This window comes from Lutra lutra, chromosome 10 (assembly GCF_902655055.1).
Source record: "Lutra lutra chromosome 10, mLutLut1.2, whole genome shotgun sequence".
Classification (NCBI taxonomy): domain Eukaryota; kingdom Metazoa; phylum Chordata; class Mammalia; order Carnivora; family Mustelidae; genus Lutra; species Lutra lutra.
In genome coordinates this window covers 103,451,285-103,479,107 of record NC_062287.1, presented here as the reverse complement: position 1 = coordinate 103,479,107, position 27,823 = coordinate 103,451,285, and the positions used below count along the sequence as shown (strand labels likewise).

Genomic DNA, 27,823 nt, shown 5'->3' with positions numbered 1-27,823 from the left:
AACACGGGGATCTGTACACGGGAGCTGTAGACTAAACAAGAGAGAGTGGGATGACCTGGTTCACCATCCCCCTCCTGAACCTTCTCTGGGCTGCAGCTGGGACCAGCACCTGGACCCGAAGCTCATGCTGTGAGTATGGTGGTTTTTCCAGAGAGGTCGGGGGAGCAGTTCCCCCTGGGCACAGGGGAAAACCTCACACACAGAGGTCTGCTGAGGAGAAAGTGATTGAAAACGGCAATCACTGTAGGAGTTCCAAGTGGGCGAGTCAGGGTGAGTGTGTGCTGCATCTTTCCTGACTGAACCCTGTAAGTGCTTGGAGAGGCAAGTCTATGCATTTTACCTTAAAAGAGGTTGAAATAGTGGTGCAGGAACAATGGCTGGTGGCACAGAGAGAGATGCTCAGAGCTGTTCTGACCAAGTGCCACTGCTGGGGGATGTTGGAACTCACTGAGGACAGCTGGTATCCCATGTCTTCTATATTTTCCATATAAGACTGAGAAAAAAAGGAGGTGCCTGACTGGCTTAGTTGAGGAGCATGCAACTCTTGATCTCAGGATTGTGAGGTCGAGCCCCATGCAGAGTGTAGAGATTTTTAAAAAAATCTTTTTAAAAAGGAAGTTCACCTGGGTGGCTCAGTCAGTTGAGCATCTAACTCCTGCTTTCAGCTCAGGTCATGATCTCAGGGTGGTGGGATCGAGCCCAGCGTTGAGTGCTACTCTCAGGAAGGAGTCGGCCGGCTTGTCCCTTTCCCTCTGCTCCTCTCCCTGCTGGCCCACAGGTCACTCTCACTCTCTTTCTCAGTCTCTCTCTCTCTCTAATAAATAAATAATAAAATCCTTTTTTTTTTTTAAAAAGGACTTTTTTTTTAATTTATTTTCAGTGCAACAGTATTCATTATTTTTGCACCACACCCAGTGCTCCATGCAATCCGTGCCCTCTCCAATACCCACCACCTGGTTCCCCCAACCTCCCACCCCCCCCCGCTCCTTCAAACTCCTCAGATTGTTTTTCAGAGTCCATAGTCTCTCATGGTTCACCTCCCCTTCCAATTTCCCCCAACTTTTTTTTTAAGGATTTATTTGAGAGAGAGTGAGGTGGGGTGGGGCAGATGGAGAGGGAGAGAGAGACTCCCAAGCAGACTCCATGCTGAGCACAGAGCTGGACGTAGGGCTCCATCCCAGGACCCTACGGTCAGGACCTGAGCCAAAAACCAAAAGTTAGACACTTAATCAACTATACCACCCAGGCACTCCCCTGAAAAAAAGTTAACTTTAAAATAAAAGAGTGAGAAAAAAATACAAGGAAATCAGTGATTTCTAGGAATCTGCTAAAAATAATATGAAATGGCCATGAGCCATATTGCTTGAACTTCCTAAGTGAGAAGTCACTTTGTTAAACATAAGGGTTGTTTGAGGAGATCCAACATCTAACTGGTCTAACTGGCCTCAAAAGAAAATGTCAATGTTTTCTCCATCTCTATTTTTTTAGAGAATTTATTTGTTTGACACAGAGAGAGAGACATCGAGAGAGGGAATACGAGCAAGGGGAGTGGGAGAAGAAGAAGCAGGCTGCCCACTAAGCAGGGAGCCAGATGTGGGGCTTGATCCCAGGATCCCAGGACCATGACCTGAGCCAAAGGCAGACGCTTAATGACTCAACCACCCAGGTGCCCCTCCACCCCTGTTAGGGACGCTAATGCGTGTCCCTGAAAATGTTAATGCTAACTAATCCTGTCTTCTAACAGAGTGACACATGGGAAACATGTTTCTGAGATAAAAGAGAATAGATTAGGGGTTTAGTAAATGGTTTTTCTCTTCTCAGCTGTTCCCCCAGCACAGCAGCCCTTGGTTCATGGCATACAAGTGCTCATGGAGAACTCTGTGACCAGCTCAGCCCACCCCAATCCCAGCATCCTGATTGCCATGAACCTGGCTGGAGCCTACGACATGGAGGCCCAGAAGCTCCTAACTGACAAGCTCATGGCCAGTAACAGTGCAGGTGAGAAATCAGAGCCTCTCCACATGCTCCCTGATTCTCCAGCCCCAGATCCCAACTTCACATTCCCACACACACCAGTGCCACCTGTGACTGTCCCTGAATCACCCAAACACCTTTCCCTATGTACCTGGAAAGAAAGGTTCGTGAAGTCAGAGCATCAGTAGAGTTACATAGGAAAGCAGAATAAGCTCTAGACCAGACATTATAAAGAGGGGGCTTGCAGCTCTGGCTCCACCACTTATTAACTCTGAAACCTTGAACAGGTCACAGATCCAGACCAACCTCACGCCTTCATTTGCAAAATGCAGATGATTCTAATAACAAGGACTCTAACAGTAATAATAACAATGATAATAATAATCAAATCTCTGTTCTGCCTACTTCACAGGAGTTGCCCTGAGGATCAAGTTAGATAGTAAAGTTAAAATTGTTTTCAGGTATGAATTTGTATGGGTGCCAATGCTGCTTTTCTAAATAGATACCAGGGATTCCTTATCCATTCGTCCATTGAAGGGCATCTTGGTTCTTTCCACAGTTTGGCAACTGTGGCCATTGCTGCTATAAACATTGGGGTACAGATGCCCCTTCTTTTCACTACATCTGTATCTTTGGGGTAAATACCCAGTAGTGCAATGCAGGGTCATAGGGATAAGGAAGATGTGGTCCATATGCACTATGGAGTATTATGCCTCCATCAGAAAGGATGAATACCCAACTTTTGTAGCAACATGGACGGGACTGGAAGACATTATGCTGAATGAAATAAGTCAAGCAGAGAGAGTCAGTTATCATATGGTTTCACTTATTTGTGGACCATAACAAATAGCATGGAGGACAAGGGGAGATGGAGAGGAGAAGGGAGTTGAAGGAAATTGGAAGGGGAGGTGAACCATGAGAGACTATGAACTCTGAAAAACAATCTAAGGGTTTTGAAGCGGCGGGGGGGCGTGGGAGGTTGGGGGAACCTGGTGGTGGGTATTAGAGAGGGCACGTATTGCATGGAGCACTGGGTGTGGTGCAAAAACAATGAATACTGTTATGCTGAAAATAAATTAAAAAAAAAAAGAAAAAAGATACCAGGGATTCCTGATGAAGTTGTCAAGTCACACAGTGGTCACTAGATTAAACCCTCCTTCAACATTTTTCCATACTTCTTTCCTTAAGAAAAACAAGATCAAAAAACTATCTAGAGGGACCTGGCTGGCTCCATGGTGGGAACATGTGGCTCTTGATCTCCAGATTGTGAGTTTGAGTCCCAGGCTGGGTATAATGATTACTTTAAAAAAAAAAAAAAAAACTTTTTAAAAAATTATCTAATCATATTGCTTTTTTTTCCCTTTGACAAGATTTGATATTTTTTTAAGAAGATTTTTTTTTTAATTTCTTTTCAGCATAACAGTATTCATTGTTTTTGCACCACACCCAGTGCTCCATGCAATCTGTGCCCTCTCCAATACCCACCACCTGGCTCCCCCAACCTCCCACCGCTTCAAAACCCTCAGATTGTTTTTCAGAGCCCATAGTCTCTCGTGGTTCATCTCCCCTTCCAATTTCCCTCAACTCCCTTCCCCTCTCCATCTCCCCATGTCCTCCATGTTATTTGTTATGCTCCACAAATAAGTGAAACCATATGATAATTGACTCTAATCGTATTATTAAAAAATCAAAATGATCTGGAGATCAGATCAGAGAGCTCAGCCCTGACCCCTGGCACACTCTCCCCTGAGAATACCTTTGTGACTGTTTTATTCTCTCCTCTACAGACCTGACCATTGGTCAACTTGCCCTTACCATCATGGCCCTCAACTCCTCCTGCCAAGATCCTGGGAATAAAGTGTCGGTTCTACAGAGACAAATGGAAAGCTGGCCACCCTCAAGTAAGACCTCAGCAGAAGGGAGGGGAGGGTGAGGCAAATGGTCCTTCCTGAGAGTATTAAACCTAGAACAAAAAAGATGGGTGAGGGGCACCCAGGTGGCTCAGTGGGTTAAAGCCTCTGCCTTCAGCTCAGGTCATGATCCCAGGGTTCTGGGATCGAGCCCCACATGGGGCTCCCTGCTCAAGAGGAGCCTGCTTCTCTCTCTCTCTCTCTCTCTCTCTGTGCCTGCCTCTCTGCCTACTTGTGATCTCTGTCAAATAAATAAATAAAATCTTAAAAAAAAAAAAAAAAAAAGATGGCTGAGTGGAAAATGAGGGAGGGGATTCAAGTTATCTCCACTCAGGATTCTTCGGATAACCACACAGTGAGATATTCACTTCGATTCCAAATGTACTAAAGAAGATCACAATCCTGGGAAATAGACTTATGCCATCATCTGAAGACAGTCATCCTTTTTATTCTCTTGTCCTGCTGGGTGACGTTCTTATTCTGAGAAATGTTAAAGTTAGCTTTTGCCAATATGGAGTCTTTCTTTTTTGGACAGGTTTTCTAGAAATTTCTACTTTAAAGGTTTGACTTTTACCATTTTTACAGAAGTCCTCATTATGGTGAATGTTAATCTTACAGAGACCCTCTGTCCCCTTCCCAGGTCCCAGTGCTCCAGCTTCAACCTTCTATGGGCCCAGTCTGGCAGTCCTGGCATTGTGCCAGGAGAACCCAACAAGAGCCTTACCCATAGCAGCCCGCTTTGCCAAGATCCTGAGGTTTGGTTCCTCCCCCTTCAATACGGGTGAGTTGGTTGTCACTTCCAAACACTGCCCTGAGCTGGGAATATCAAGGACACTCAGTGGCGGGGGGGGGGGGGGGGGGGGCAGGAGGGGAAAGTGGGAGGGGGAGCTTTCCATGGCGGAGGAGCCAAGGGTCATGAAAATGTCTGCAGATGGAAGGCACTTAATAAACATTTGCTGGACATGTGAATTAAGGAATAAGTGAAAGGGCGACAGTAAAACAAAGAAACCAGGGCAATACTTGAAATGTCTGACAATGACAGAATCTCTACCAGGAACAATAAATAAGTCACACAAGTCAGGAGTTATTCCCAGACAAATTCTTAAATTATTAAATCAATGTCTAGACTCAAGTCTTACCCTGAAACCTTTGTTTTTAAAGATTCATTTATTTCTTTCAAATAAATAAGTAAAATCTTAAAATATATATATATATGTATATATATATATACATATATATATATATGATTCATTTATTTATTTTATAGAGAGGGAGAGCAGGGAGAGGGGCAGAAGGCAAGGGAGAGAGAGAACCTCAAGCTGACTCCACCCTGACCGCAGAGACAGACACAGGGCTCCATCTCACGACCCTGAGCCGAAACCAAGTCAGACACTTAAATGACTGAGCCACCCAGGCCTCCTGAACTCTCTCTTTTATCACTACTGATGATTCTACTCTCTGTTCCTCTCGATGTTTCTCCTTATAACACCCTGATATTCTCTTTCTAGTAAACAGATAATCTCTGAACCCTAAACCCATGATGCTCCTCCCCTTCAAGGATACACTGGAACCATGTTACTTCTTCATTCTGTAACCTTACGGTTGCTTGTCAAGAGAAGCTTTTTCCCCTACAGCACCATGTCCTTTTCTGTCCACCCTTCTGCAGGTCATGATACCTGCCCTGAATAACACCCTCTCTGTGGACATTATCACGTGCCCTTCATTCATGGTCACCTTTCCTCCTTCGGACTCTCAAGCAATAGCGTATCTCGGGTTTTCACCCCGTTAGCCACCCTGCCCCTGCAACCTCTCTTGTTTCAGGCAAACTCTCCCATTTCAGTCTCTTTCAGACCATAAGCAAGTACTCTAGTGCCCTCCCTGTGGCTCAAGAGCAGACAGGTCTCCGTTTTCCATCTGGGACCTCATGCATTGCTAGTGAGTCTGTCAGTTCAGGAGATTTGACTTCTTGGCCACCAATGGTTTCAACAACACTGTCATCCTTAATGAGGTAATACTATTCAGGTGGTGATTATAGGAGGGAGAAGATCAGAGAAAGAAGTCATCTGGCAAGTCTTTCACTTGTTCTCTCTTGTCCTGCCATAGCTTGCTCATTCAATCCACATACACTTTCCCATGCAAATAATGAAAATGCCCCTGTGCCAGGTGCCCTGGGGGGGTGCAAAGTTCCCACCATCCAGTTGTTTACAGAGCACAGTAACGATAAAACAGAGCAGAGAGTGCTGAGATTGCAAAACAGGTCCAAACAACACATGATAAAAAAGCTCAGAAAAGAGGGGCACCTGCGTGGCTCAGTTAAGTGTCCAACTCTTGATCTCAGCTTGCGTCTTGATCTCAGGGTCAGGAGTTTAAGCCCCACATTGGGCTCCATGTTGGGTGTGGAGCCTACTTTTTGAAAAGTTCAGAAAAGAGACTGTACCTGTGGCACTGGGCAGACCAAAGAAGGTTTCACTGAGAGGTGGTGATGGCCAGGCCTTCCAGAACCGGTGAAATTTTTAAAAGATAAACACTGGGACAAGAAAAATGAGACTGAATGAAGCACCAGTCTACATGAATTAAAAACATGAGCCTTAGATCTGGGTTCAGGTCCTGGCACTGCTACTTACCAGCTGTGTGGCCTTGGGCCATTACTTGGCCTCTATGAGCCTCCATTTCCTTATCCCTTCAGTGGAGTTCATTATAGGTCCTATCTCACAGGTTGTCCTGAAAAATAAAGAAGATAATGTAGTTGGAATGCAGTAAGCACACAGTAAATGTTAGCTCTTCCTATTGTTGGGTGATGGTTGTCTCACCCACCTCCCTCCAACCATGATTCACAGACACAGGAGCTATGGCGACCTTGGCTCTGACTTGTATGTACAACAAGATCCCAGAAGGTTCAGATGAAGGTTACAAAATTCTGTTCAGTGAGGTACTACAGGAAGTCGTGAAGAATGTCAGCATGAGAATCAAAGACGATGGAATCATTGGAGACATCTACAGTACTGGCCTTGCCATGCAGGTAAACACATCACCTATGCTTCTTTGTTGAGCCCATGCCAGTATGATAAGACTGGATTGTGGGATCAAGACACCAGGCTTCTTATAATTATATCTCTGGGGAAGACAAGCTAGTATGACTTGAGGTAGATTCCTTGTGGTGTTTGTCTCAGTTTCTCTACTGGTAAAACACAGGTGTTAATTCCTCCCTACCTCATAGGTAAAGGGTGAAAATAAAATTATAAGAATTCCTTTCTCTTTCTTGGAAAAATAAATAAATAAATCCCAGGAATATATCAGGTTATTACTGATAATGTTCAGTGTGCTCATAATAATCATAGACTGATGAAAATTTGATGTATAAAAAATAAGATATTAAAATAGGCCCTCAAAAAAATGAAATTTTCTAATTCCATCTTGCCAGTCAAGTGTTCTTTTTTTCAGCCCTTTATCTTTTTTTTAATTTTTTTAATTTATTTTCAGCATAACAGGATTCATTGTTTTTGTACCATACCCAGTGCTCCATGCAATCCATGCCCTCTCTAATACCCACCACCTGGTTCCCCCAACCTCCCACCCCCCGCCCCTTCAAAACCCTCAGGGTGTTTTTCAGAGTCCATCATCTCTCATGGTTCACCTCCCCTTCCAATTTCCCTCAAGTCCCTTCTCCTCTCCATCTCCCCTTGTCCTCCATGCTATTTGTTATGCTCCACAAATAAGTGAAACCATATGATAACTGACTCTCTCTGCTTGACTTATTTCACTCAGCATAATCTCTTCCAGTCCTGTCCATGTTGCTACAAAATATCTTGATCCAGAAAATACAGGCTTATGTTCAACCTGAACACAGGTTGAAACAACCTGAATACAGCAGTGAAAACACCTAAAGCTGACCTGTCAAGCTCTTATAATCTCCATCTCATTGCAACCTCACACAGTGTTCTAAATGGGAATCAGGTGTGTTTGGTACTCTGTCCATACTCAATCCTATGTTTCTCTAGTATAGAACCCGGGCTTGAACTCCATAAGATGCTGTTTGATATATCTCCAAATGCAACCCTCACCCCATTGATTAGGGTTGACTAGGGCAGCATCTTCCCATGGAGGACATACTAATGATAGTGGGGAGAGGTAACCAGCTAGAATCAGAAATTAAAGGGTCATCTGTGGCCAAACTGTCTAGTCCAAACTCAGAACTTCGTGCTCCGAAGTCATAAAATGCCTCATGTGATTCATAGTAAAACTGTACCATGACCTTCTCAACTCAGAAAGCCCAGGAAACAGAGAACCCTGGAGTTACAATGCCAGCCCTAAACCTAATATACCTCTGGACTAGTGGTAGAAAGAAATCCTTTGGGGGAGAGGAGCAGAGACTGGCCCTGATGTTCCACACATTAGAAATTAACAAAGGACATAAACAGACTAGAAATTCATTTATGTTAAACACAAAAGTAAATACAATATCACCACTCCAATGTGCAAAGTATTGGAGCAACTAATGAGGACAACGTCAGCTTCCATGACATGTCAAGGTGAATGAAGTTTTGCCATGGGAAAAAAAGACTGTTACCACGGCTGAATCATCCAAGAACAATCCCGGGACTCAGGGCTAGAAAGCCTTGTGGAATATCAGAGGCAGTCTGGACGGGATATAAGATGGGTTTTATTTATGCCTCACTTAAAACTTGCTTCCCCTTAGTGCCAGACAGAGAAATGTTTGCTTTTGCTAGTTAGGTTTGTGAATTCCGTTTGGGATTTTCTCACCCACAAGGTACACTCTGATAAGCTATACCTAAGAATTAAAGCTTTATTTATGAAAAGGCAAGACCTCATCCTTATCTGATATCATAGGTCATATGTATTTCTAATCAGTTGGGATAGATAACCTCTCCTTACTCGAGTTATAGTACATAACGAGAGTTTACCCAAGCAGCCTGAAGTCTGAAATCACCAGATATCTAATACACGACTTTTTTTCTAATTTAAAATGTTCTTCTGTGGAAAAGCAAAGGGCTCTCAAGATGTCACAACTTGAGTTTGAATCCCAGATCTCCCACCACTGTGGGCAAATATTGAATTTTTCTGAATTTCACTTTCCCCATAAAAACAAAAAACAAAACAAAACAAAACCAAAAAACAAAAAACAAACAAACAAAAAGGTTGCAAAGGTATTTTTTTAAAACATCACAAGCACAATGTGATTCCAATAACTGTTCATGGTTTCTGCCAGTGGAAGAGTGGTGATATTAAGCTTCCTCTCCAGCTTTCATTCATCCTCTTCCAGGATGCCAGTGCCCTTCAAGTAGCCTGAGCCACCCACATGGCTTCCCTAGGCACTCGGGAGGCACTTCCTCTGTTGTAGAATTTCTTCTCTGCTTTCTATCAAGAATCCAAAAGCCTTCAAAGTTCCTCTTAACTTGGGGATTTAACTTGGAAAAAGGATCTGATAAACATCTTTATGCAAAGCTATTAATGAGTTCTCATAGGTAATGTGTTATTCCTCTCTAGAGTGTTGGCACTAGTAATGTTTTATCCCAAGGGGATCCATCTTGCTTTTGGGATCTGAGAGGTGAATATGGCAAATGAACAAGATCTGGCTGCTGAGGAGGACCTACCTGATGCCCCTTAAGCCAAACTGCCCCATAAAGTGACCTCTGGCAGAGCAAAGAGATCTAACAGTGATGGTCGTGTCAAAAACTGTCGGGTCGTTCATCAACTGCCTTTGGCTTCACAAAGCCATTTCTTTTTTTTTTTTTTTTTTTAATTTCTTTTCAGCGTAACAGTATTGATTGTTTTTGCACCACACCCAGTGCTCCATGCAATCCGTGCCCTCTCCAATACCCACCACCTGGATCCCCCAACCTCCCACCCCCCGCCCCTTCAAACCCCTCAGATTGTTTTTCAGAGTCCATAGTCTCTCATGGTTCACCTCCCCTTCCAATTTCCCCCAACTCCTTTCCCTTAACTCCCCATGTCCTCCATGCTATTTGTTATGCTCCACAAATAAGTGAAACCATATGATAATTGACTCTCTCTGCTTGACTTATTTCACTCAGCATAATCTCTTCCAGTCCCGTCCATGTTGCTACAAAAGTTGGGTATTAATCCTTTCTGATGGAGGCATCATACTCCATAGTGTATATGGACCACATCTTCCTTATCCATTTCTGATCTGACTCTCTTCTCTCACTTCCTATTCCAAGCTTCAGGTGAATCAGTCACCAGCAATCTCAAACCACTGACTTACTCTGAGGGTCATGGTCAGCACAACCCTAAAGGGAGGGAGGTGGTGATAACAGCTTACACATTACACATAACAAAATGCTTTTGCTTATTGTCCCACATCTGAACCTCGAATGAACCCGCAAAGGTAGGAAGAAATTGTGACTTCTATTTTACTCAAGTGATACAAATCTCAGCAAAGTAGAATGAATTGCTTGGAGCATTAATCAAGAACCACTTTGCAGATAACAGAAACCCAAATAATTTTTGCTTAAGAAAAAAATGGGGATTTACTATTTCATGTTATAAACTAGAAGGTCCAGGGCTAGATTAAATGGTTTCAGGATTAAGCAGAATAAAGGGCTCAGATTTTGCTTTTAGGCACTATTCTTTTTTCGTCACTCAGCCCTGGTTTTCCTCAGTGTCTCCTATGGCATGGTTTCTTCAAAGTGGCTGAGGAGGATGGTCACAGCCCAGTGACTACTTACATGGTCCCAGCTGAATACCCCAGCAGGAGGAAAAGACATGCTTCTCTCTCTGAATGTCTGTATGTCAGGGAAGGATGCTGGCTAGTGGGGTGCCCACTAATCACTGTTAGCAAAAGGATGGCACTCTAGGATTACCCCAGCCCAGGCCATGGGTCCACCCCTGTGGCCAGGCTTGTGGAACCTCTGACTAACTGTCCTGACATGATCACAAAGTATGGGAGGAGTCCACCAAAGGTTGTGCAGGACAACACAAAACAAAGAGCACTGCTATGTTTGGATGACCAGATGTCCCAGACTAACACTGCTCCTGAAGCTTGCTTTCCCTGGGACTCGCCTTCATTCTACATTCAAGAACTGTTTTATACACACATGCTATAAATACAGCAGCCCCAGTAGTGTTCCCCAAATCTAACTGGCACACTGATATTTGTTGTGTGACTGCTATGTGACAGACCCTGATCTAAGAGGTGGGGACACAGCAGGGAAGACAGACAATGTCCCAAACCTTGGGCAGCTCAGTTTTGGACTCTGAGTGATTCCCCCAAGATTAGTGATCAAGTATATCTCTTGTAAAGCTTATAGAGGCCAACTCTCAGCTATGCTTAATCAACCTCTTATTCCCTCTCTCTCCTGCCCCCAGGCTCTGTCTGTGACACCTAAGAAACCTAACAAGGAGTGGAACTGCCAGAAGACCATGGACACAATACTTCAGGAGATTGAGCAGGGGAAATTCCACAATCCCATGTCCATTGCCCAAATCCTCCCTTCCCTGAAAGGCAAGACATACCTGGATGTGCCTCATGTGTCCTGCAGCCCTGGTAAGAACTCTTAACATCTGCCTTTCCTTATGTCGTAAAGTAGTGACTCCTTATGTGGATCAATTTTAAGTGGCACACAGGCTCATTATGTAGGCAGAGCCACATCTGATATCCAATACCCAAGTGTTGTGTGCTAACACACAGCCATGGCAGCCTGTCCTCAGAATTCAGCCCCCATGTCTTCTTCACTCAGTACACATTAAGTGAGCACCTACTATTTACATAGCATTTTGTGAGACGCTGGTGAAGAGGGGCGGTCCATGGTCCTAACAATCAGATGATACATAACTTCCTTCATTCATTTGACAAATGCACCAAACCTTATGCACTATCTTATGATACCTGCTCTTTACAAGGTCAGGATACAGATATGTAGACAAAAACTACAACATTTGGAAGAATGAAATAAGTATTAAGTAGAAATAGAAGCCACATGTAGTGCATAGGAAAGAAAGTGTGAGCAATCATTGAACTGGTCTGAGACACGTATGAGAAAAAGAGTTGGCTTTTAAGCCCAGACTTGGGGATCTCAATACAAGGCCTTGGTGCTCCTGGCACACCAAAGGAATGGGATGGAAACCTGGCATATTACCTTTTTATTTTAAATATCTCTATTTTAGCCAATTAAAAATATCATACAGGGCTACTTAAAAATTCAAACTTTGTAGAAATATGCACAAAGAAAGTGGGAGTCCTGCATAAAATTTTATCCCCCCAGCAATAATGAGTCTTAGCAAAGATACCTCCAACTCCTCCTTCTAGACAAATACTAGTATAAAGTGCTCATGTCTTATGTTGCACGGATTTGCTGAGATAAGAGAGATTACTAAATTCCCTGCCTATCTCAGTACAGAGTCTATAGAGACTGTAATCAAGGAACCCAATCCTAATCACACCAAACACAGCTACATTCACCGAACTCCTCAGGCTGCTTCCCAGTGATTTCCCAACCTGGACAAGGTGGCCATGGAGTCTTTCCAAGGACTCTACACTATAGTTGCCCAGGTGTTTTGTTAAATGGTCTGAAACTTACTACCTTTGCTTCCAGATTCACAGTGTTACCAAAAATCCCACAAATCCACAGAACTCAACCATGTAATACACATGACTTGGAGCTAACCATACTCCCTTCTGGTTATAAATTCTTTTTTTTTAAATATTTTAATTATTTATTTGACAGAGAGAGAGAGATCACAAGGAGGCAGAGAGGTGGAAGGAAGCAGGTTCCCCACTGAGCGGAGAGCCCAATGCGTGGCTCCATCCCAGGACCCTGGGATCATGACCTGAGCCGAAGGCAGAGGCTTTAACCCACTGAGCCACCCAGGTGCCCCTGGTTATAAATTCTTTAAACAAAACTAATGTTCACTATAAAATGAGCCATCTCCACATCACTCGGCATCAGGGAAATACAAATCAAAACCACAATGAGATACCACTTCACACCAGTCAGAATGGCTAAAATTAACAAGTCAGGAAATGACAGATGCTGGTGAGGATGCGGAGAAAGGGGAATCCTCCTACACTGTTGGTGGGAATGCAAGCTGGTGCAACCAGTCTGGAAAACAGCACGGAGGTTCCTCAAAAAGTTGAAAATAGAGCTACCCTACAACCCAGCAATTGCACTACTGTGAATTTAACCCAAAAATACAAATGCAGTAATCCGAAGGGACACGTGCACCCGAATGTTTATAGCAGCGATGTCCACAATAGCCAAACTATGGAAAGAACCTAGATGTCCATCAACAGATGAATGGATAAAGAAGAGGTGGTATACACACACACACACACACACACACACACACACACACACACAGAGTGGAATACTATGCAGCCATCAAAAGAAATGAAATCTTGCCATTTGCGATGACGTGGGTGGAACTGGAGGGTATTATGCTTAGCGAAATAAGTCAATCAGAGAAAGACAACTACCATACGATCTCCCTGATATGAGGAAGTGGAGATGCAATGTGGCGGGTTTGGGGGGTAGGAAAAGAATAAAATAACAAGATGGGATCGGGAGGGAGACAAACCATAAGAAGCTCTTAATGTCACAAAACAAATTGAGGGGGGCTGGGGGAGAAGGGTGGGAGAGGGTGGTGGGGTTATGAACATTGGGGAGGGTATGTGCTATGGTGAGTGCTGTGAATGAAGTGGGCAAACCAGGCAATTCACAGACCTGTACCCCTGGGGCTAATAATACATTATATGTTTATAAAAAAATAAAAAAGATACTAAAAAAAAAAGAAAAGAAACAGTTAAAATGAGCCATCAGCTCTTCAGCTATGAGCAATTCTCTAGATTAGATTGGAAATGAGAGCTTCATAGATCACACAAGTTCCTCAGAACCACCCAAAAAAGACACAAAATCTTTGCCATTTCTTGAAATGTTTCTTTAGGATAAGTTGCCAATAACAGAGATTTTTTTCACCTATAATACAAACCCTATAATCATTAACAAATGTGACCTCTTTGCTCTTCACAGGTGTTGAAGTGCAACCAACTCTCCCCACTCAACCCAGCCCTGTTCCCACCACAGCATCCAACATCACCATCATATATACCATAAATAACCAGCTGAGGGGAGTGGGTCTGCTCTTCAATGAGACCATGGACGTTAGTGTGAAAGGTGGATCAGTACTATTTGTTGTCCTAGAGGAAGCACAAAGCAGAAATCCCATGTTCAAGTGAGTGCTGTAAGCAATGTTCACCATTCTCCCCAGACCCCACCTGAATTCCCATTCTCTCTTCCTTCCTTCATTTTCTTACAATTTTTCCCTTCTTATAATTTAACATCATTTCATCACCCCTTGAGAAGCGTGCAATCTAGTAACTATCAAAGCTGGCTCAGGAAAATTCAATCGCCCAAGTCAACATATGATGGAGTTTTACAAACAGGAATTCAAAGGGGGGAGAGTCTATTGTGGGTTAGAACAGTCCAGGAAGGCTTGTGGCTTTGGAGCCCATTTGAAAAATAAGTACTGTTAGGAAGATGGGGAAAGATGGTATTCTAGAAAGAGGGAAGGGCTAGGACAAAGCATTTGAGATAGGAATAAGCAAGGACTTCAGGGTCAGTGAGTAGGCCAGCTTGACTAGAGAAGAGAATAGTGAATCAAGTGAGTAACCTGTAAGGATAGGCTGGGTGATAACAAAGTCTGAAAAACCAGGTTAAGGAGATCAGACTTCCTATTAGAGAAAGCACTGCAAGTTTTTAAGTAAGAAAAGTCACGTTGTAAAACGTTAATTGGTTCGAGAATGGGAGACAAGGAGGAGATCTGGGGCTAGCCTGAGGTAACGAATCTGTGAGGTGATGAAGACCTCTTCTAGGATAAAGAGACTCACACCAAGGAAGACACCACTTGGCTCTGTGAATACTGGGGGAGAGGAGGCGGCAATAGAGAGAAGCTTCCAAACTTTTGATAGGAGTGTCAGGAGGAAAGAATGTCTTTCAGAGAAAAAGACTTAGTTCCTTTAGACATGTCTAATTGTGGGTGTTCAAAACAGCAACATTAGGGAGCTTTTGGAGGTTTAGATGAAGGCCTAGAAAAAGAAGTCAGGACAGGTGAAAGAGGTCAGATGGTCATCTGATAGAGGGGATGACTGAAGTTGAGGAACTGTGCAGAGGTAGCAGAGACAAGTTCCCAACAAGCCACGAGTCCAGAGTGCCAGCTGGCTCAGTCAGCAGAGCAGACGACTCTTGATCTCAGGATCGTGACTTCAAGCCCCATGTTGGGCGTAAGTCCACATGAAAAACAACAAACAAACCAACCATGATCTATATGCCCATTTTACAGATAGCACCACATAGTCCCAAAGAGGCTAAGTAACATTCCTAAGATCCCATGACATGTAACTAGTTAAGTTGCCTGTGAAGCTCATGTTCCTTCCACTGTCAGGAGAGGACAAAATACAGAAATAAATCCTGAGAAATAAAATTAAACTTGAGATGTCTTCATAGTTTGCAAGAAGAGGAAGCAGTAGAGAAATATGGAGAAAACTAAGCTCACAGAAAGAGCAGAGGGGAAATGCCAGGAAAGGAAAAGAGGAGAGACCTTCAAAGGACAATGATGTGATCCAAATTCTGCAGAGAGATGCCAGAGAGAAAGACTGACCAAGCCCAAGGAAGTGACACCTGAGTGGGATGTGGAACCTGTTCCACAGGATTAGGTTCCATACATTGTGCCTGCTGTCCACAGCCCAGTTCCATAATCTCCTGACTCCCACAGACAGGTCAGGACAAAAGTTGCGTTTCAAGAATACTTAGTTTTTAAATACCCTCAGAATATACCTTACTACTTCTCTGAGCTTAACTATAATTTTGCCTGATTTTTCTTTTTCTGACCGCACATGGCATGAATACATACAGTAGACCTTTGGGGGTGATGCATAACAAGCAAAACCTCTAAAACTAGTAATACACTATCTGTTAATTAATTGAATTCAAATAAATTTTTTAAAAATGGAACAACACAAAGCATGTACAGTGTGTCCATAATGTAATCAGTTGACATTTCTTTATGATTTGGTAGGTGTTTTCTTCTGTGCATGTTATAGATAGCTGTGACCCCTCACATGGGTGGGATAGTTATTTCATGTAAAATTTGTGTCCCACATTTTCACCTAACAATTAGTGCATGAGCATTTTTAATGTCACTTAAAAGTATGGAAAAATACAATTTTGTCAATGCCAAAAAAAAAAAAATTCAGTCTTGAATATTCATCTCATCACTCATGTAAGTATTCACCCATTGTTGGGCGTTTACATTTTTTAAAATTTGCTTATTGATAGGTTTTTTAAAAAACCCCATTCATTTAAATATCATTTAATACCAAGTGAAGTAATTTCATATCCATTAGTCATTAGCAATTTCTCTTTTAAGCATTTTTTTAAATAAACATATTTTTAATTCGCATTAGTTTTATTTCTACCTAAAGGGAGACATTTTTTTAACTATGTTCCATTAGCCACTGTAGAGTACATCATTAGCTTTTGATTAGTCTTCAGTGATTCATTAGTTATGTATAACAGTGCTCATCACAACACATGCCCTCCTTAACACCCATCACCTGGTTACCCCATCCCCCACCTCCCCTCCCCTCTGTAACTCTGTTTGTTTCCCAGAAAAGCAACGATTCCTGTGCATTAATTTTGTATCCTGCCACACTGGTGAATTGCTCTATGAATTCTAGTAATTTGGGGTTACTTTATGTGGATGACATGATACTTCAAGGCTTTTATATGATCTCTAAAGTATTTAGAATGTCTCTGTCCCTTCACCTTAACCCCTTATTGCCTGACATAAATGAGGTTAATCACATATTTTTTATTCTTACAGATTTGAAACCACAATGACATCCTGGGGCCTTGTCGTCTCTTCTATCAATGATATCACTGAAAGTGTTCATGAGCGGACATACTGGCAATTCCTTAGTGGCAAGACACCTCTGAGTGAAGGTGAGAAAAGGAAAGGAATCTGGGACTTTCTTCCATAGTCTGCAGGCTGCTTTCTTTCATTTACTTATTTAATTCATTCATTCCTTTAATCAAAAACTGTGAGACTGTATGTCTCACATGTGAGATATGTGAGATACTTGTGTATACAGTGGTAAACTATACATGTACAAGTACACATGTATTATGAATATATATATTCATATATATGAATTGATTCGATTGAATAACAGATAAATGATGAGTAGGTAGATGGATGATAGAACAGGTGGCTGACTTTCTAAAATAGCTTTTTCGAAAATCAAGAATCCTGACTCCATCCTGAGCCAATGGGGACATATCCAGTGAGCAAGAAAAGTGGATTGACCTACTTAAAGCAATAGGAGCTGAAAAAGGAAAACCCAGATAACATGAGAGACCAAAAAAAAAAAAAAAAAAAAGGTAGAAAAAGTAGTATGGGATCCTGTGATCCAAGAAGATGGCCACTTTAGGATTTAAAAATTAAATATCATCATGTAATATAAAACCACAGTGACTTCATAGCCTATGGGAAACAAATATGAGGAAGGGGAAACCTAGCTCTTCGTGCAGTGATGTTATCATATGCCACATGTCAACTCTGTAGATATCGGTGATTCTCTTTTTTACAGAGAGAGAAACTAAGTCTCAGAGGCGTTAAAGGGACTTGACAAGTCCTGCATCTAGGGTGGGACTGAGCGATCATCCAGACCATGCTTCCAAACTGTATCATGACCGTCCTTCCCCCACAGCTTCACTCAGCATTCATTTTTCTTCTCGCTCTAATGTTTTTTAAAAATTTCCAAATAGAAGAAGGTTTATTTTTGTGGGGAAGAGGCAAGAATAAAATTCAGACTTCAGCAAAACCTTAACATTCTTTAAAATTTTGCACAAATACTAAAAATAACTCTAAGTTAAATGGCCATGCGTGCTATTTTGTCTAAGGAAGATGTTCGCTAGTTAAAGGATGTTAATCGTCACCGTGCAGGGAGATGTGAGGCCACTTAGGGTCACAGCAGAGCTGAGGCTGCGGCTTTGTAAGATGCTTCATTATCCAAGATTACGATGGGAGAGATGTTTTCTTAGAGTCTATCAGGTACATAACAAAATCTGGCTGGTCAGAATTTGTTGAATTGCAGCAAAACACATAATAAAGACCTCAAGGTTACATAAGGGTTGGTTAGAAGCCCCTTCTCCTACTTACTAGCTGCTTTAGGCAAGGAGTGAATCTTCTCAGAACCAGTTTCCAGAGCTATGAAATGAACACAGTAATAGCCATTTCTTGGGCTAGTATGAAAATTAGAAATAACATGTTTAAAATGAGTAAGTACAATGTCTCCTGCATAGCACGCACTCACAAATGCTCAGTATAAGTATTATTAGTTCTCCTATCACCTTCATCTCAAGAATTGCCCAGGAACCTAAATCAGGGTTAGTCTCCTGTCTGCCAATTACCTTTCTTCTCTGGGGAAGGAAGGGGAAACAGAAAGGCCTCTGATATCCAAAAAGTTCTCAGAAAGATCTTATTCTTTCTGATGCCCTGTGACTTGAAAGATAATCATCAATACTGCCATCATCTAACTTCTCTGCCCTGAAAAACAAGAATTCTCAACCCACTGCCCTTCCCTACTTTTGGCAAAACCTTCAAAAGTGAACATGAGTTCCTACCTCGAATGTTCTAAACTTGGCTTAACTAAGTCATTTTCTTGCACACTTACTATGTGTCAGGTACTATATTAGGCATCTGGCAGTCATTATTCCTAATCCTGAAATGTTTCTGTGGGGTAAATATTATTAGTGCAGTTTTAGACATGAGGCAAAGGAGGATCTCACAATTTAAGGGGCTTGTCCAAAGACATGCTCCATGTGGCAACTCTGAGCCTGGAAACAAAGACTCCCTAAATCTCAATTCCATGCTCTTCCATAGTCATCAAGCTGCCCATTGCACTCTGGGATGATTTTCCTCCTCTAGCAAGGGGGCTGGTCATTTGGGAGGTGGGTGTGGATACATACACCATGGTCTCCTCATGTTCTTCTCTGCTTGTTTCCAGGAGTTGCTGACTACAAACCCTCCGACCGTGAGCACATCACGGCCAATTTCACACAGTACTAAGGACAAGGTGAGTTCAGGTTCTCTCAAACATCTCCAAAAGACGGTGGAATTTTTGTTTACTTTATTCCAAGTCTATGCAAAAATACCCTGGATATCTACAATGCTGCTGTATTCCTGCTAAAAACACAGAAACCACTATGTAGAATAAATGATTCAAACTTCCCTTAAGTCTTAACATCTGTGACCCATGATAAAAGTCCAGCTTCTCAAGGCAATGACTGCCAGTCATCATTTAAACCTAGGATGAGGGGAGGAGAGAGAGCCCAGGTGATGTCTTTGGAGTTCATTCTGATCTTCGTGATTAATTAACAAGTGGATTCCTTTATTTCTACAAATGAAGTGATATATATTAAAAACTCCTATTTTTAAAAAACCTATTTTTGTTTCTTATACCAAGTACTATTTTTCAAATCACTTAGTGAAATGACCAAAATTATTTCATGAGTCTCCCAGATGGTTTAGAACTAGGTAAATCATGTTCATACTCTCCCCTTGCATTTCTAGTGTTCATTCTGGGTAAAATTAGTTTAAATGTATATTTTTATATAATTTGTAGATAAATACACACATTTAATATATAAGTATAACCTACAGTATGTAATATAAAATTTGATATCTATTTTATATTTGATATCTATTTTATATATTAAATATAAATATATATTTAAAATCCCACACCACACATGTAACATGTATTTTACACAGTAAATAGAAATACAGATCTATAACCACACCCTATACCTACATTTGAAAGAAAAATTAAGCTTTCAAAGACAGTCATAACTCTAATCTCTGCTGGTAGGAGTCAACACTGGTACCAACTTTCTAGTGAAGGATATGAAAATTGTATCAAAAGACCTAAAACAGACTCAACTACAACCTCCAAAATCCCAATTCTGAAAAGTATACAAAGGAGAGAATCACAATAGGGCACAGATATACCAGAATCAAAATGTGTGCTGAGGCAATTAGAGAGCAAACCCTAGACATGCAGTCTCAGTATACTTCCTGAACTGATCCCAAGGCAGATGTGCCCCATCACAGGTCTCCGCCCCCAGCTGCTCAGAGCAAGAGCCTACCCTCTGGCAACTGGGGCTCCTGGGAGAAGGAAGTGTGAGCCACCAGCCCAAACATACCATTAGTTATGTTTGGACCCCAGGAAAAGCCCAGCGCTGGTGCTGTGGTGGAAGGCACCCTCCAGGAATGTGAATAAGTGACCTCTCATAACATGCCCTGATATTCATAATATAGAAAACACAGAAACAGTCTACATGCCCAACAACAGGGCAATGGAGAGATAAACCCTGGTGGATCCATATGCTGGGATACTTAAAAGTCACTGAAATTCTTAAGTCCACATATGAGTGAGAACATACAGTATCTATCTTTCTCTGACTGACTTCACTTAGCATTATACCCTCTAGAGTACCCATGTTGTTGCACATGGCAAGATTTCATTCTTTTTTATGGCTGAGTAATAGTCCATTGCATAGCTACACCACATCTGCTTTATCCATCATTTACAGAATGAACAGCTGGGCTGCTTCCATAATTTGGCTATTGTAAATAATGCTGCTATAAACATAGGGGTGCATATATTTGTTTGAATTAGCATTTTCATTTTCTTTGGGCAAATACCCAGTAAAGGAATTACTGGCTTATATGTGGAATGTAAGAAAAAAAAAAAAAAGAAACAAACAAACAAACAAAACAAAACAAATGAACAAAGGAAAAAGAGACCAAAAAACAGACTCTTAACTAGAGGGAACAAACTGATGTTGCCAGAGGAGACCTGGGGGGTGGGGATGGGTGAAATAGATGGAGAAGGTTGAAAATACACTTATGGAGGGGCGCCTGGGTAGCTCAGTCTGTTATGTGTCTGCCTTCAGCTCAAGTCATGATCCCAGGGTCCTGCGATCGAGTTCCACATCAGGTTTCATTGTTCAGAAGGGAGCCTGCTTCTCCCTCTGTCTGCCACTCCTCCTGCTTGTGCTCAGTCTCTCTCTCTCTCTCTCTCTCTCACTCTGACAAATAAATAATTTTTTTTTAATGGACACTGGGACGCCTGGGTGGCTCAGTTGGTTGAGCATCTGCCTTCAGCTCAGGTCATGATCCCAGAGTCCTGGGATCGAGTCCCACATCAGGCTCCCTGCTCAACAGGGAGTCTGCTTCTTGCTCTGCCTGTTCTGCCTGCAGCTCTCTGTGCTCCTGCGCTCTCTGACAAATAAATAAATAATCTTAAAAATTTTTTTAAAAAGGTACACTTATGGAGATCAGCATTGAGTAATGTATGCAGTGTTCAATCACTACTTGTATACCAGATACTAATATAACAGTGTATGTTAATTATACTTTTTTAAAAAGTTAATTTTTTAAAAGAAGTATAAAAATTAATTTTATGGTATAAAAATTAATTTTAAAGATTTTTATTTTTTTATGGGGGGCAGGGGCAGAAGCCCAAGCAGACTCCACACTGAGTGTGCAGCCAGACCAGGGCTTGATCCCATGACCCTGAGATCATGACCTGAACTGAAATCAAGAGCCAGATGCTCAACCCAACTGAGCTACCCTGGCAGCTCTTTTAAATTTATTTTCTTAACTGTCAGTAAAATTTGTGTTGGAGATAAATACTTGCTGACATAGAAAGACATTCATGATCACTCTGATGCCATCCATGCCAGAGTATTAGAGTGGTTAACTGTGATGGAATTACTGGTAACTGATTTGTTTGCTTCTCTAGTGTCTACATTCTCTCCATTCGATAGAATAACTGAACAACTAGAAAATGGGAAAAATTACCTTTAACAAAGATTACCTTTTTATTTATCAATAAATTGGGCAATGAAAGGAAGGGGTGTGTGTGAGCAAGAGAGAGGGAACCACTGTCCCCCAACTTTTGCAATGAACTGGGTGTGTTTATTTGTATTGGCAAGGATGGAGGACAGGTGAGCAAGCTGACAATGGCTTTATGACAAGTTACAATTCCACTTTGAGGAAGTGCTGTAATAAAATGTAGTCTGTATGTGTTCATTGCTGCATAACTGTCCAAGCATGGGTTTAGTAATGCTTTGAGAGACTATCATAAATGTTTTTGCGACCTCTACTGGCCATGGATGGTAAAGCCTAAACTTCCTTCAGGGAAGTGGTCAATTTTCTGCGTTACTGTTTTTGTGAAGATGCAGGGGAGAGGTGGGAAGATTGCTACCAAATCCAACTGTACTTTCCTTTAACTAGATATACGAGTGACATATGCCAAGTCTGCGATTGAAGATCACACCCTGATGAGGAAATGGAACTACAGAGAGCCTCCTCTAGCCCCTTCCAACTAAGATCCTGTAAGTCTTTGAAATGACAAAGAATCTTGCTCAGAAGCACAAACACCTTTGAGATTTCTAAGAAGAAGAAGAGGAATAACAACAACTACAACAAGAATCCTGGCCAAGAAAATAAAAATAGAAAGGGAGAGATAATAGAACAAAATAGTTCCAAATTCTATCTTGAAGACCAAACATGCAAAACAGCCATGATGTTTTTTGGACAGTAAAGTGAATTTGACCAAACATATAAAAATATGTAATAAAGTCACGATAATTAAAACAGTGTAGCACTGGTTTCAGATCAGGGAGAGCATGGGAATGGGATAAAATGTTAAAAAATATATTACGTGAGAATTTAGCATATTATAAAATCACATATTTTTTAAAGATTTTATTTATTTAGAGAGAGAGTGTGAGCATGCATTAGCATGGGAGGGGCAGAAGGAGAGAGAGAGAATCATAAGCAGGCTCCATATTCAGCATGGAGCCCAATGCAGGGATCCACTTCATGGACCTGAAATCATGACCTGAGCTGGAATCAAACATCCAACATTTAACTGACTGAGCCACCCAGGGACCCCAAAAAAATCACATATGAAATGAGAATTTTCAACTTGCCAAAGGACATCCCTACTTCTGGCCTTATAAGCATATTAGCAAAGTCAAAAACTCTTAAGAAAATAACTGAAAGATTTTACTGTGCATGAAAATTTAAAACTTAAAGGATATAATAAAATAAATAATATAATAAAATTAGAGGATATAATAACACTGTAAAAAACTGAATCATATACAAACAAGAGTTAATATGATTAATATACAATAAGCTTTTAGAATTGATAAAAAAGAAACAGTACAATTAAATCATAGAGAAAGTACACAAACAAATCACATATGAAAAAATGGACAAACATATGAAAAAAAAAGGGGGAGAAAAAGTTCAACATCACTAGTCATTGAAAAATTGCAAGCTAATGTATATCCAGTGTGTAAATTATATGAAGTAGGACTCAGAAAATGGTATTGGAAATCAACCTTAGGAGTGCCTGGAGGGCTCAGTCAGTGGAGTATGTGGCTCTTGATCTCATGGTTGTGAGTTCGAGTCCAGACTGGAGGTAGAGATTGCATAAAAATAAAATCTTTCGGGAAAAAAAAAAAAAAAAAAAAAAACTTTAGGTTACCCTGCTCCTGCTTACCCAAACTCCAAACCAACGTTGTAAGGCTGGGGGATTTTCTATATTTTCTCAGTTCTCTAACTTAAGAAGAAAAAAAGAAAGAAAAAAGATAATTCTGATTTCAGTAACTAAAATGCCCAATACTGTGTAATAGTCATAACTCTGAATTCCATCTAAAGGTGAAGCTGCCTCCCTCTGCTAGTTCAGGTCTGCTCCAGATAGGGTGACTGTAGCGGAAACAAAATGGGAATGAGGTCGGGTGGGGTCTCTCTATTTCCTCACTTTGCACTTTGACCGGTCATGTAGGATCTCTCCTGCCCCTTGTCTCTCCCCTCTGTTGCTGACCCCTCTGGGAAGACTGGCATAGCACCTGATATGGGTTAAAGTATGTCCACCTCCCCCCCAACCAACCAATATGTGTTGGAGCCCCAATCACCCCCTTCACCCCCCATTCCCCACTTCTGCCCCCATCTACTGTCCCTCAGAATGTGACATTGTTAGGAGAAGGGGTCTTTACAGAGGTAATCAAGTTAAAATGAGGTCAACAGGGTGAGCCCTAATCCAATAGGACTACTGTTTAATAAAATGGGGAAATTTGGACACAAAGACACATATAAAGGAAGAGAGAAAGGGAGAAGATGGAGAAGATGGCCATCCACAGGCTTGGGAAAGAAGTCTAGGACAGCCCTCTCCTCACAGCCCTCAAACAGAACCAATCCTGCTGACACCTTGATTTTAGACTTCAGGCTTCCAGAAATGTGAGGCAATAAACTTCTGTTGTTTAAGCCCCCCAGTTTGGCATACTTGGTTAGAGCAGCCCTAGCAAAATGATACAGCACCCAACAGTAGTTGACTCAGCTCCTGGTATAGTTTAAAGTATACTCATCCTCTCATGGGTGCTTTATGGATTCTTCAGAAAAACACATACACACACACACACACACACACACACACACACACACACACACCCCCTACCTTGACTGCTGAGGCTATATCTTGATGCATGCCAATTCATCTCTGCTGAATGACTGGCTGGTTGCATACAAGTCTTCCCTCAGGCCCTAGACATCCATCATTTCATCTCTTCCAGCATCTTTCTCCCTGCTTCTCAGTGGGGGCCTGTTAGATGGGATATAAGAAATCCCTAAACCAGCACACTGCCTGGGGGTCCATGTCTGCTGAAGAAGGTATGCACACCTCTGACCCACCATCAATGGAAATGTAACTACTTCCCAATTGCAGCCCTCTACTTTGCATCAAACCTCCAAACACAGACTTTTGTCAAACACCAATCCCTCTCAAACAGTGGGCCCATATCCAGCTGAGTGGTCTTGAATGCTCTCACTTGAAGCTTGATGGAGCACCCCAATCCCGTGCCTTAGAGAGGAACAATATACCAACAACTCAGACCAAAGAAATCTTTAATGTAATTTCCAGTCTCCACTTCTTTTCTTGATTTTCCCAGTCCTTTTTAGAGTCTGGAAAAAAGTAAAGAGCTAAGAATAACAAAGCCATTTCCTACCACCTCCTTTATAAATCCTGCCCAGGGGGCTCCTGGGTGGCACAGATGGTTAGGCTCCAACTCTTGGTTGTGGCTCAGGTCATGATCTCAGGGTCCTGAGATCAAGTCCACACTTGGTTCATGGAGTCTGCTTGAGATTTCCCCCTCTCTGACCTCCCCCTGAGCACTCATGCTCTCCCTCTCTCTCAAATAAATAAATAAAATCTAAAATCAGTCAATCCATCAGGCCTGTCCAGAAGGCCCAGCTCGTCACTCTGGAATGTGCAGATTACCACATACACTGGCGCGTCAGGCAAAGTGGAGTCAGACACAATCCTGTTCGAACAGCCTGTTATAAACATAATATTTGGGTATCATTTCTCTCCTTCCATATTGGCAGAGCTCTAAACAAAGCTGTGCAAGACAACTCAGCAAGGATGTGGATAATAAGCACTCTGATACATTTTGGTGAAGATCAGTCCCTTTGGAAATTTCCTGTATCTCTACCTACCCCCCAAGATATATGCTAGCAAACATCATTAGCCCCCTGATCTGCATCTGAAGGGTCTCCTGACTGAGGTTTTACTAGACAGTAACAAATGACCCCTCAAGCTTCTGGAAACCTTAGAGACTTACACTATCCCTAACCCCCCTCCCAACTTCCAGGTACATATTCAGTCACTGCTCATAATCCTAATGCAGCTCTTTCTGCCCGTGGGTCCTGTCCCTGTGCGTTAATAAAAACCATCTTTCCTGCCCTGAAAACATCTATAGAAATCTTTCTTGACCATTTGCTCCCAGAGTCCAAAACACCACATCAGGATCATTGCTCTTTTAGCAATGCTCTACACCATGTGGAAGCTAATCTCTACACCACATGAAAGTTCTATGCTAATTTATTACACTATGATATTATGATTAGAATCTGATAAGCAAAAACTCAATCTTTTAAAGTGAGATAGTGGGCACAGATATGCATACACAGACACAGACAACATGCATGTGGGTGTCGTTTATGTCAACAACCAGACCTAAAACTAGGTCTTTCTGTTATCTCATGATTTTAAAATAAGAAAGATTAAAAACTGGGATGCCAGGTAATTTTGATACAGATGGCAAAATATACAAATCCCAGCAAATACAGAACTGAATGATCCAAAAACAATGCCTTGTAGCTATACTCTGCTTTTTAAATTTTCAAAGTGCTCCCAGAGGATTGACTCTCAACTTGCTTAGGCATTAGAATCACTCATGGGGCTTAATTCACTAAAGGAATCCTGAACCCCACCTTTAGAGTTTCTGACTTAGTATGTAGGGACCAGATACTTACATTTATATGAAGGTCTCAGTAACATCTGATGCAGGTGGTCTGAAGACCAACTGTTGGGAGATTTTACCAAACCTGTTCCAGTAAAAGTAAGAACAGCAAGGTTTTTATCATACTAACTGTGTGGCAAATCATTTCATCCCAGAACATCAGTTTCCTACAAATAAACACAATGGAACTATCAGAAGAGAAGTGTAAATAAAGAGCTGTGAGAATGGGAAGGAGGGAAAATCATTTTCAGGGACCAGGGAAGATTTCACGTCCCTCCTAACATTTTCATGCTTTATTCATATTTCTCTTCTGAAATCTTAACATTAGCTATTGTAGGCTCACCATATTGTCCCTACCTCAACATAAATTCCTAAAGAAAAGGGTCACTGATTTTTTTCCTCTTTGTATCCTCCATAGTACTGGCACAACTCTTGCAAAGAAAAAAAGATGTTATTTGTCATAGTTGCTGTTTAAATGTAAAACGTTGAGTTTGCTTCTTAGTTCTCTTAAAATAAACCAGGGGGTGGAAGCGGGGGAGCACCAAGAGACATAGAGACCAAACCAAGAGAGATTGTATTGACACTTTACTTTCTATCCAAAACAAAATTACACAATACTCAGCCTGAGATTTTTAAATGCCTCATGAGCACATTCAGTTCTCCTACTTTGGGTGGAAGAGAGTAGGGAAGAGCTCTCTAGAATCTGACACTGGCTTGGGAGTGGGGGGCAGTTAAACCCTTTCAGAACTGCTCTACACGGCCGGAAATGGCTAAAATAAAGTCCAATAACTCTTTTTGAGACAGCTTTTATCAAGAGCGCCTAACGCCGTGGACAGAGAAAGTTCTCCCAGTAGCTTTGCAAGCATTACAGGTTTTAGTTGTTGCCATTTCTGAAACTAATCCTTGGGGAAAGACCATACACAGATTCAGCGTGATTTAAATACAACAGACATCAGTCTCCACTTGTTAATCCCATTTGTGTCCTAGAAGCTTGGGAAATGAGCCTCTCTCGTTCTAAGTATTTAAAGGGTTCAGACCCATAAAAATGATTTTACAATCATCCTCCCAGAAGAGTCACGCATTACTTTAACTTGATCATCAAATTTTGATCCAGTCCAGTCCCTCGGGTCCCTGGAGTGACAGACTCAAATTCTGATCTTACCGTTTTCTGCTGTGTGACCCTAAGTGAAATCCTTCGACCCCTGGCATGTTATCTGCAAATGGGTGTCATGACGTCCTTCTTCTCCTGAACTCTTCGAAGGACCACAGGCAATGACGGGGTACTGAACGCCGACCACACTGCCACCGCCCACTAACAAGTTCAAGCAATGGTCAGTCAGTGGGCCTTTCCCAATGTCTCTGAGCGCCCCCCCCCCCCCCCCCCCCCCCCCCCCCCGCCGCAGAGAAGCGGCGGAGAGACGGAGAGGTTCCCCTAGGGAAGCAGGGAAAGACCCCAAGAGTGTATGGAGACTTCCAGAAACCTAAAGCGGCGCTGGGCGTAACTAGCACACGCCGGCGCGGGAA

The 27,823-nt window shown here is 42.0% G+C and overlaps 1 protein-coding gene and 1 long non-coding RNA gene across 3 annotated transcripts; one reads left to right on the top strand and one right to left on the bottom strand.

Annotated features, from left to right (window-relative positions):
* CBLIF (cobalamin binding intrinsic factor) lies at positions 1-22,616 on the top strand. The gene is made up of 10 exons (XM_047690916.1): positions 1-129; positions 1,822-1,998; positions 3,762-3,875; positions 4,525-4,665; positions 6,722-6,903; positions 11,232-11,409; positions 13,892-14,093; positions 16,743-16,861; positions 18,928-18,996; positions 22,224-22,616. Exons 1-9 carry the CDS (start codon positions 51-53, stop codon positions 18,987-18,989), a joined length of 1,254 nt encoding a protein of 417 aa, XP_047546872.1. The 5' UTR covers positions 1-50; the 3' UTR covers positions 18,990-18,996; positions 22,224-22,616.
* LOC125078373 (uncharacterized) lies at positions 6,255-27,823 on the bottom strand. 2 transcript variants are annotated; one of them, XR_007120876.1, is made up of 4 exons: positions 27,462-27,823; positions 26,313-26,384; positions 6,509-6,605; positions 6,255-6,411 (listed from the first exon to the last, which is right to left on the bottom strand). It is a non-coding gene; the product is annotated as an uncharacterized LOC125078373 (long non-coding RNA). The 2 variants fall into 2 exon arrangements; XR_007120875.1 differs by lacking the exons at positions 6,255-6,411; positions 6,509-6,605 and adding an exon at positions 24,899-25,331 and having other exon boundaries at positions 27,462-27,811.